The sequence below is a fragment of the Morus notabilis genome, unplaced genomic scaffold (assembly GCF_000414095.1).
Source record: "Morus notabilis unplaced genomic scaffold, ASM41409v2 Scaffold362, whole genome shotgun sequence".
NCBI lineage: Eukaryota > Viridiplantae > Streptophyta > Magnoliopsida > Rosales > Moraceae > Morus > Morus notabilis.
Window position 1 is genome coordinate 189,516 of NW_010358469.1, and position 10,645 is coordinate 200,160.

Below are 10,645 nucleotides of genomic sequence, written 5' to 3' on the forward strand. Positions count from 1 at the left end.
ATAATAATAATAATAATAATAGTAATAATTAATAATAATGAGAAAGAGTAGGAAAAGAGTGGAAGGAATTAGAAGTATAGAAGCAAAAGACAAAGCGGCAACGAGAGCCATACGTTAAATGAGAGGCTATCCACAATCTCATCCTCTCTTGCTTTCATTTCAGTCACTGATCACTCATCCCTCTTCCTTCTTCTTCTTTGGCTCTTGCCTCTACACACACATTAACAAATAAAAAAAAAAGTAGTGATGAACTAAGTGGTATATATTTATTTATAAAAAAAAAAAAAAGAAAGAAAGAAAAGAAAAAGAAGAAGCTGCTAATTTTTCTGTCTTTGGCTTCGCTACTTCAACAGTTGGTTCCAATTAGAGACTGGAGCAGAGCTCTCTCTCTCTCTCTCTCTCTCTCTCTCTGTCAACTAGTTATTAGGAGGTGCTAGCTGTTGGTAGCGCCCGCCATGGCTTCCGCTATTCTTTCTGTCGCCAAACCATCTCTTCAGGTACCCATCTCTTTTCTTACTTTTCTACTTGTAATTCAACACAACATTCTTACTAGTTCCTTGTATGTAATATGCATGCTTTACCATATCATGTCATATCATGTCATGTTCATGTTCATGCTTTAATATTTCAGGCTAGCGGGAAGGGGTTTTCGGAATTCTCTGGACTCCGAAGCTCAACCGCTTCCCTTCCATTCGCCAGGAAGGCTTCCTCCGACGACTTTCTCTCTGTCATTGCCTTCCAGACATCTGCAGTCAGTATTCTACTTTTTTCTTTTCTTTTCTGTCTCTATTGGTGATGCAATAATCATTACAAATATGACGATGCACTGGAACTACGACGTTATTACCCTCTGACCTTTCTGTTTTATTTTCACACACACATCTGATGGAATATCAGCACCGGATGCTTTCGTACATTTGATTTGGTTGGTCATCACATTATAATGTTTGCTATGTGTGTGTGTGTGTGTATATATATGTGTGTGTGTAGTAGTTAACATGATGAGTTGTTAGTTATTGGTGATATGATGTTTTAAACAAACAAACGAATGCATGAATGAATGAAGGTGGGAAGCAGCGGGGGATACAAGAAAGGCGTAGTGGAGGCAAAGCTAAAGGTTGCCATAAATGGATTCGGAAGAATCGGAAGGAACTTCTTGAGGTGCTGGCACGGCCGTAAGGACTCCCCTCTTGATGTCATCGCCATCAACGACACCGGAGGCATCAAGCAGGCCTCCCACCTCCTCAAGTACGACTCCACCCTCGGCATCTTCAACGCCGACGTCAAGCCTGTTGGCACTGACGGCATCTCTGTTGACGGCAAGGTCATCAAGGTTGTCTCTAATAGGAACCCCGTCAATCTTCCATGGAAGTAAGTTATAATGACAACATATATATATATATATATTAAAAAAAATATATATATATATATATATATATATATATATATATATATTACTCTATTAGTAGAATAATTTTCTCACGTACATTACATAATCTTCCATTCCCAATATAATGGTGATAAATTGCAGTGAGTATTCCACATATATAATTGACTACTAGTGTTATAATTGCAGGGACTTGGGAATCGACCTAGTAATTGAAGGCACCGGAGTGTTCGTGGACAGGGAGGGTGCAGGAAAGCACATTCAGGCAGGAGCCAAGAAGGTGCTGATCACTGCCCCAGGGAAGGGCGACATCCCGACCTACGTCGTGGGCGTGAACGCCGATGCCTACAACCCCGACGAGCCTATTATCAGCAATGCCTCTTGCACCACCAACTGCCTTGCGCCCTTCGTCAAGGTGCTCGACCAGAAGTTCAGCATCATAAAGGGAACCATGACCACCACCCACTCCTACACCGGTGACCAGAGGCTGCTTGACGCCAGCCACCGTGACCTGCGCCGTGCTCGCGCTGCTGCTCTCAACATTGTCCCCACTTCAACCGGTGCAGCCAAGGCTGTGGCCCTTGTCCTCCCCACTCTCAAAGGCAAACTCAATGGCATTGCCTTACGTGTCCCCACCCCCAACGTCTCTGTCGTCGACCTTGTTGTCCAGGTCTCCAAGAAGACCTTCGCCGAGGAGGTCAACGCTGCTTTCCGAGAAAGTGCCGAGAAGGAGCTCAACGGCATTCTCTCCGTCTGCGATGAACCTCTCGTTTCCGTCGATTTTAGATGCACTGACGTCTCTTCCACTGTCGACGCTTCTTTGACAATGGTTATGGGAGATGACATGGTCAAGGTCATTGCCTGGTACGACAACGAGTGGGGTTACTCCCAGAGGGTCGTTGACTTGGCTGACATTGTCGCCAACAATTGGAAATGAAGTGACCATCATCCGCCTCCTTAATCTCTCTCTGTCTCTCTCTCTCTCTCTTTTGATTTTCATGCCTACCTATTTTTTTTCTTCCTCCGTCTAAAGAATTTGTAATGAGAAGAACCTTGGAAAAACCCGATTTCTCTCGTTTGTCATTACGCAATAACAGTTTTTATATTGATGACGTTTCAACACTCTTTTCTCAAGAGGAAGAACCAAATAATTCCACTCAACCAATAATATACACATACAACATACGAATAATCATTCGATCCTTACGTTACAAAGAATAAACAATCAAATCGTAAAATATATCGTGTGTGTGTATAAATAAGGACGCCTAAAATTTACAGCTGGACAGGCCAAAAATGAAATATTTATCCATATATGTTTTGTAAACTAAATCAAGAAATAAGAACCTTCTATAAGGAATCAGAAACATGTACGGAACAAGCACAACATATGCACCACGCTATTCTCAGAGCAACCTGAGTGAGTGATTTCGACAAATCTGCTTAAACAAACTAGAACAGCCAATGTTTCCTCCTCGGCTTCTGCTGAACAGGGGCATCTGCAAAAGAACAATTTAGGTAATACATGTTTGAAATGCTGTTTTCTCTTTGACTTCAGGTAAGAAAAGAAAAGAACAAAAAAGAAAAGTAACGTTTGAAGCTCTAATTGATAATACAAACGAATTTCAAACCCCAAACAAACCTTGAATTTCATACAATGAATTGTAGTGAACCTCAGACCAGAAACTCAACCACAACTCTGCATGATTCAAAAGAGCAAGATCAATGTCAATATTTTGGTATTTTGTTTTGTTCAGAGTATCCGGACATTCTTTGTTTATGTTGTTTGCTTTCACACCACTAGGTTGTTTTGTTTTGTTTTGCATTGCTTTGCTTGGCTTTGTTCGTCCCTTTTTTTTTTTTTTTTTGCTTTGCTTTGCTTGGTTTTTTTCGCCCCTTTTTTTTTTTTTTTTTCACACCATTAGGTAATATTACATTCTGAGTTATGAGGCTCTGTAAAAGTTGTTCTAATTAGTAAGGTATCGTTCAGGGATCTCATCTTCCTCTTCTTAAACAGCATTTTTGTAATATAAGCCTCGATAAAGTAAAGCTCGAAGGACCATATTACTTCATCTGAATCTCTCATGGAGATGAAGGAGCAAGGGTATGTATGCATGCATGTATGCATGCAAGCAAGCATGTATGTATGCATGTCTGTATGCATGTATGTATGTACGCATGCGTGCTACTAACTTACCACGTTTAGGTGCCTGATGTCGAGGCATAATTTCAACAAAACAAGTGTCTCTGAATGAGGTCAAAAGGCATATCTTTGCTTCAAACTGCATCATAACGCAAATAAAAGCTTAATAATCATATATAATACGCTACAAAACTATAATATTTACCTTTTTTTTTTTTTTTTTTTGAAGCATATATAGGAGACCAGACCTTATCAGCTGCTGCTTGTAAAGTAACATGGTCGCCCCATTCGCCAAGTCTGCATATAAAGATAATGTGGTAAATTACTGAGCTCTTCTTAGCTAAGCTAAGTAGATGTACGACCAACCAAGTCAAAATACATACAAAAGTATGACAAAATGACAGACATACTTGGCCATTTTCTTGTAGTAACGTTTGTATTTCATCGGAACATAGCCTTGGTACAAGGAGCGGAAGTCTTTGAGCTGCAAAGAAAATTTTCAGTGAGGAATACATTATTAGCAACCGAAATACATAGCCACTGGCTTTAAGAGTAAAGAAAAAGGAGTGTAGTTGTAATTAAGTCAAAGCTAGTAGTTCATCTGAAAAGAAAATACAGGTACATACCTGTTTGACAATCTCTTTGCGCACATGTTTGTGATATTCGGGGGAACGATACATCTGGTCTGAAAGTGCACGAAACTGCAACGCAGAACATCAAGAAAGGAATGAATGCCGAGAATGCCAATATTGAATGAACGAGCGAACGAATTATGAAAGGAATGAATGCAAAGAAAGGAAACCTGGCAATTTCCATCGCCGGAGACCTTAACTTCAAGTAAACCATACACATTTAACCTCTGGAGAAGGCGTTGGTGATCCAAACTCGCATCACTCAAGGTCGGGATGTACGAGTTTATCCGAGGAACGTGCTGAAGTCAATCCATACTATGAGATGATAATTTATAGTTTAACGGATCAAGTTGAAATCAAAAGGCAATATATTTAATCTACATAAAACCAATCAAACAATGATTATAATACAACTAATAAATAATTTAGAAGAGTAAAAGTAGTACAGACAGGGAGAGGAGCCAGATTAGGAAGGCGAGCAGTATTAGAATTAGCGGCGTCGAGGTTGGTATATTCTTCGGATAGCACTACAGCTATCATCCCGTCGTCCTCCGTATCATTGTTATCATTAATCGCAGAGCTGCTCCTGCTGCCGCTGCTTGGAACGTTCCCATTCCCATTCCCAGTCATCGCCGCCATCATCACCACCACCTAATTCTGATCACACAATTCATTCAACTTGTTTCATTCAATACCAAACCAAATCAAACCAAACATTATGTATTCATTGCTTTCATCATTAACCATAATAATAATAATAATATAATCGGTTTACTCTAATCGATTATCGATATCTATTTATATGTACTAGAATTAGGAAAGCAAAAACACAAATTTAAGTCGGATTTGTAATATTGTAAGGAAAAAAGGAATGGTTTCAGAACACAAACCAGCAAAAAGAATTGGGCTTCGAAATCTTTTCTCCTAATTCTTGCTTGTAAATGCGTCAATGGAGAATCGCCGATCTGGATGCGGATGTATGGATGTATGTATGCGAGTCCGAGCAGCAGCAACAACAACAAGAAGTCAAGAACAACAAGAACACCAATGTTTTCCGACATAAAAATAAGATCAAGATTCATAATCATATGAAGGCCTTTAAGGGGCCCCGCCCCATAATCCGACCCGATTAATACGTCATTCTTCTCTTCTCGCCGCTCATAAGTCGCCCGGTTGTTGGCTGGTTCTATTATTGGTAGAAAATACAAAGAAACATTAATAATGATAAAAAGAGATTCCCAATTATTAATAATAAAGAAAACAACCTTAAAAGTTAAAACACCCCTTCAAAAATGTGCGTGTTTTTTAGGATCCGTTGTATATTATGAATTATATATACAGGCATGAATCAAGAAACTTTTGAATTACCCAAAATTCTAAACTAAAATTAGGAGTGTAATACACATTAAACATTTTGAATGTTTAAATTTGAATCAAGTTTGTGACAAAAAAAAAAAGGGGGCAAAATAATAAAAAAGGGCAAGAATAGTAAATATATATTTTTTAAATTAAATGGAACTTGCTCAAGTACTAATATATGTTATTCTCATGCACTTAAAGCATTACTAGCCAAAAAAAAAAAAAAAAAACACTTAAAAACATCTCCAATGCATTTCTATTATTCTAATAGTAAAAAATGAAAGATGCAGATTTGATTGATTTTTCATATTTATTTCTTCAAATTTGGGTTTTTGGTGGAGAAAAAGTAAGATTTTATTTTATTTTATTTTTTTTGGCCACTAGAGAAAAAGTAGATTTGATATGGGATTATGGGTTTATGATGTAGGAGGAAGAACATGTTTGAATATTTATTTATTTATTTATTTATTTATTTTTTTCTAATCAAGCATATTTGACGTTTGATTATTGTTTTTAAGCTTTTTTTTTTCATTTTACCTTTTTTTCATTTTAATTTTTAAAAATTTTATGAAATTTTCATTATCATTTTTTAAGAATTATTTTCATAAATACCCTCTGAATTATGTTCCTTATTTCAAAGTATTTTTTAATTTGTTAAAATAATTCACAACACCTTTTGATGTACACAAAATAGATCAAATTGCCTTTTCTTTTTAATTCTGTCTATAAAGTCAACAGATTTATGATGGGGCACTTTTTTTTTTTTTTTTTTTTAAAACATTAAGACTAAATTAAGCTAACAAAAGAGATTCATTATTATCTAGCAAAAAAAAAAAGAAAAGATTAATTATTAAAAATTACCAAACAAATTTAGATCAAATTTATTATTAAAAAATATTTGCGTTCATCTTACTGAAACCAAACAATCAGATATTCTCAAAAAAAAAAAAAATAAAAAAAAAAATAAAAGCCAAACAATCAGATGAAGAAAATCCAAATTTGCGACAAGAACTACATAATCCATGGCCAGTGACGGAATTAGGACTTTTTGGTAGGAGGGGTCAAATTTTTTTTTATCATGATTATACTAACATCTACATATGTAACGACTTCTGTTTATTAAATTCATAACATATCAACATATGAAAATATCAATATTACATGTAAAAATGAAAAGAATATTTTATACACTTGTAAGTAACATTTTTTTCTCAATAAAAGAACAACAATCATGTTAAATTCACATACCTCAAAATTTCAATTTAAGACAAAGCAATAAAAGATTCACCACCCACGCAATAGAAACTAATAGAAATTCTAGAGCCTTTATGAAGGCAGTCCAATTCGCTCTAACTAAACCCAGTTCAATCCCTTAATCAACAATAAGAACAAAGGGGTGCTAAAACGACAAATTTTAAACAGATTGCCATGCTATGTATCCTAAATGAAAAAGGATCACAAAATCTTCCCTAAATGAATTGAAAACTAAACCCTAAATGAAAAAAATATTTTCAAAGAGAATGAATGAAATTCGATTGGAGTTTGTACTTCTTATCTCTAATAATCCGAGAAAGAATAAAAGATTTGAGAAATTTTTCAAAGAGAAATCTAGTTGGAGAGTCTGCATTTTCTCACGAGCCAAACAGAGGGCGAGAGAGAGTGAAGAAACGAGAAAGGTTTAAGAGGAGAAGTATGAAATAAGATTTTTTTTTTTTTGAGTATATAGATCTTTTAAAAACATGTTTTTTTTTTTTTTTAATTTTTCATTTTTGACAACAATTTAAAAAAAAAAAAAACCAAAATAATAAATATGGTTATCATGTTATTTTTTTTTAATTTTAAAAAATAAAAAACGATTTAATTAAACAATACACAAACAACTCTAGTATATTAAAAAAAAATTTAGCGTTTAGTCAGGGGGACCATGAACACCCACGACCCTCCTAAGCCTTCCGTCATTGTCCATAGTAGCACCCAAAGTACAGTTCAAATACACAGATGTGAGAAGGAGAAGGGAAGTGAAAGGGCAATGTTGGACAACGGCGGCGACCCAAAGTGGTAGTGGCAGAACTAGTTGCGAATTTAGGTGATGAGACAAGAAGCGGATCTGGGCGGCTTCATGAGAAAGAGCGGTGGAGGAGATGTACGCGCCTGGGCTAGGATGTGGGTTGGGCGGCGGACGATACGTGCCGATCTCAGCAGTAGTGTGATGTCTAGATCTGGGTGGCTTTGTGTGGGTTGTACTCAAAGAGCAAATTTTGCTCTGGTGATGGGATCCAAAATGAATTTTGTTTGCGGAAGAGGATTCTTCATGGAAACGTAGCATTGTATCTGGCTTTGTGTCGATTGTACTCACAGAGCATCAATTTTATTTTGGTGATGGAATTTATTGACGGTGGAATTTCGTCAACAAGACCTTATCGGATTACCTCTCGGTAGCCCGTTGGGTTACCAGTTTGGAACTTATGATTTCACTGAATATGTTGGAATTTATAGTAGGGTTTGTGCTAGGTTGTGAAGTAAATGAGATTACGCTCATGAAAGTAAGAACACACAGAAATTTTATAGTAGTCAACTCTGTTAATCAAGAGCTACATCCACTGTATTGCATTTCTCTAATTTTTGTTATTACAAGTTACATATGCGTAAGGAAAGAATTCATCATCCCTCCCTCTCTCGGTGGCTCTTTTCTTTTATAGTGGATATTGCATGAGTCTTTGCCCAATGGTAGGCAGTTTGGACCATTGGACCGTGTCCCTCATGGGGCCTTCCCACTCGAGTGGCCTATGGCTTATTTTGTGCAGACCGTAGCCTGCCATTACTTTTTGGACTGTTCACTCATCCAATTTGTCCCCCCCATTATGGCTCTGTAGATCCCTGTAATAGCTAGTGATCCGTCTAGGCAGTTTTAGGGGCTTGTAATCATTTTTTATGCAACTGACCTTCTCCAAATCCAGACGCAACCTTGGGATATTCGGCTGATCTTCTCAGGGGTCTTCTTTGAGACGTGGATCCAGTTGCTTGTGCTCTGCCACCTGCGCTGATTAACACCCAAAAGTGATGTTCACAAGCAGTCAATCGTAGTACAGAAGGGCAGTCGTATCCACAGAGAGATAATAAAATAACAAGAAATATTAAAGAAAAAAAAGAGTTTTTGAGATTTTCGTTGCAAATAAAAAGGAGAGAAGATTTGTGTGGAAGAAATTTAATAAAAAAAATGGTAAGGTGTCGAGAATCCCTAATGTTTCGTTCACCAATTCAAGTTTTGATTCACAAAATAAAAGATTCGAATAAATTAAATCACTATGTTGCTCCGGAAATATTATTATTACAAGTTATCTAAAATCGACAATATATCAATTTGACAATATTGCAGTAAAAGACAATTTGTAAAATAATTTGAATAACAAAACAATGCATGACAAAAATACATAAGAAAAGCGTGACTGAACTTATATAAAAATTGGCACACAATATTTTGAAAAGTAAATGAAAAATAGATGAGATTTAATTCATTTAGATATTGAACTTTACCGCACAAGGAATCAAAACCCCGAATTGGGTCAATCAACAGAAGTTCATCTCTAACCTCACCAAGAAAACTCTAGCCTAGCTTGCAAAACATTCTCACAAGTTCTAGAGAGAAAATATGAGAGTGACAGCAAGACGACTAAAAATTGAATATTAAAAGCTTCCAAAAACTTTAGGCTAACCCCTCTATTTATAGTGTTCAGAGGCTGCCTGTCAAATAAGGAAACAAATAATAAAAATAGAAAATTACAAAAGAAAAGGAAAAAAAAAAAATTACACATAAATTAGGAGAAATTTGATATATGATTTGAGAAAGAAATCTGGCAACTGGCGGAGAAGAAATCCGGATTCAGCACAAGAGGGACACGTGTTGAAGCTTGGTTGGAGGAAAGGAATAGAATTGCCACGTGTCACACGCGGAGTGGAGGAAGTGTGCTGGCGGTGAACAGTAGTACAGACAGCTGTTGCGCATTCATTGGGAAGTTCGGCTGGCATCGCAGGTGGGGGACCCGCGCTAGACAGGTGGCGCGTGCGGAGTGGGCAGCAGTCGTGCGGGACCCACGCGAAATCTGGGTTGGAATGCGCTGGAGATCGCGCGTGCATGGGACGCGCTCCCTCTGGGTTTGCATGTAGGTGACGTGCGAGGCGCGAGATGGCGCGAGAGGAAGGCACGGGAGAGTGGCTGGGCAGGCCTGGGACCCACGTGAGATTCAGCTTGTGGCTTTGACTCGGTTCACGCGGCTCGGCTTGGCTGACTTAGGGTGGCTGAAAATATGGCTTTCATGGCTTCTTTTTGTGTGGCTTTTTACACCGCTTTCATCTGTAAATAATTGAGCAAAAACTAGACAAATTCCAATTAAAAAAATATTATGAATAAAAATAATGAAATTGTTTAATTAAAGCTTAAATATTTTAATATTTTATAAATCAAAAGCAGTATTTAAGGTGAATTTTAAAGCACTTATCATGCGCCTATGCTGACCTCTGCCGAGGGTATCTTCTCTCACGGCTGACTTTATTGCGTCATTTGATCCGGATTGGTCTCACAGACCTCGACTATGTATAGGGTCAACGGTCTCGGTCTCCTTATACATTCGGCTCTCCTGCCATACAGGAGAGACCAATGAGGCTCGGGTGTCGAGGGCTAAATGACGTGGCAGGCATGGGGCCACATGTGGCCTGATCATTGTCTGACATGTCGATGTGAATTTTCCCACACAACAGCTGCCCCCCAGGTCGAGGCTTTTCTACGGACTGCCTCGAGCTAGGTCTGGGGTTTGCTCTGGTTCTCCTTTCATTTGCTTCGGGCATAGGAGCCTAACTCCGAACCTTTTTCGCAATGATGGCCCTGGTGCTTCGAAACCCCTTGAGAAGCGCAAATGTCGTGTCTGTTCAATCGCCATGCTGACGTGGCCTCTCATTTGAATGGATGAACCCGGTGTTAGCGTTTATGCCCTTGGGAATAAATGTAACAATATTCTTTGAGATATTTTGACTATTAATAAAGATTTATTTATTTTATATATCTATGAATTGTCCTCTTTATGTTCATAATAGTTGAATGTATGATAATCAAACTGAAAGTCTGAGACT

At 37.7% G+C, this 10,645-nt stretch overlaps 2 protein-coding genes across 2 annotated transcripts; one reads left to right on the top strand and one right to left on the bottom strand.

The window, feature by feature from the left end:
* Positions 1-227: 227 nt before the first annotated feature.
* On the top strand, positions 228-2,499 carry LOC21390976 (glyceraldehyde-3-phosphate dehydrogenase A, chloroplastic). Its single transcript, XM_010092644.2, has 4 exons — positions 228-497; positions 632-751; positions 1,067-1,371; positions 1,577-2,499. The coding sequence occupies exons 1-4, from the start codon at positions 456-458 to the stop codon at positions 2,322-2,324; spliced, it is 1,215 nt and encodes a 404-aa protein (XP_010090946.1). The 5' UTR covers positions 228-455; the 3' UTR covers positions 2,325-2,499.
* Positions 2,500-2,557: 58 nt separating this feature from the next.
* LOC21390977 (OTU domain-containing protein DDB_G0284757) lies at positions 2,558-5,343 on the bottom strand. Its single transcript, XM_024162040.1, has 9 exons — positions 5,053-5,343; positions 4,613-4,819; positions 4,333-4,461; positions 4,157-4,231; positions 3,941-4,014; positions 3,779-3,827; positions 3,585-3,669; positions 3,030-3,086; positions 2,558-2,886 (listed from the first exon to the last, which is right to left on the bottom strand). The coding sequence occupies exons 2-9, from the start codon at positions 4,802-4,804 to the stop codon at positions 2,840-2,842; spliced, it is 708 nt and encodes a 235-aa protein (XP_024017808.1). The 5' UTR covers positions 4,805-4,819; positions 5,053-5,343; the 3' UTR covers positions 2,558-2,839.
* Between the last annotated feature and the right edge of the window lie 5,302 nt (positions 5,344-10,645).

Excerpts from the sequence above, each read along its gene's own strand:
- LOC21390977 (XM_024162040.1), bottom strand. The coding sequence starts at position 4,804 with ATGATGGCGGCGATGACTGGGAATGGGAATGGGAACGTTCCAAGCAGC. Across the intron at positions 3,828-3,940 it reads TACTACAAGAAAATGGCCAA|ACTTGGCGAATGGGGCGACC; the intron begins GTATGTCTGTCA and ends CTTTATATGCAG. Across the intron at positions 3,087-3,584 it reads ACATCAGGCACCTAAACGTG|AGTTGTGGTTGAGTTTCTGG; the intron begins GTAAGTTAGTAG and ends TGAATCATGCAG.
- LOC21390976 (XM_010092644.2), top strand. The coding sequence starts at position 456 with ATGGCTTCCGCTATTCTTTCTGTCGCCAAACCATCTCTTCAG. Across the intron at positions 498-631 it reads TCGCCAAACCATCTCTTCAG|GCTAGCGGGAAGGGGTTTTC; the intron begins GTACCCATCTCT and ends TTAATATTTCAG. Across the intron at positions 752-1,066 it reads TTGCCTTCCAGACATCTGCA|GTGGGAAGCAGCGGGGGATA; the intron begins GTCAGTATTCTA and ends GAATGAATGAAG.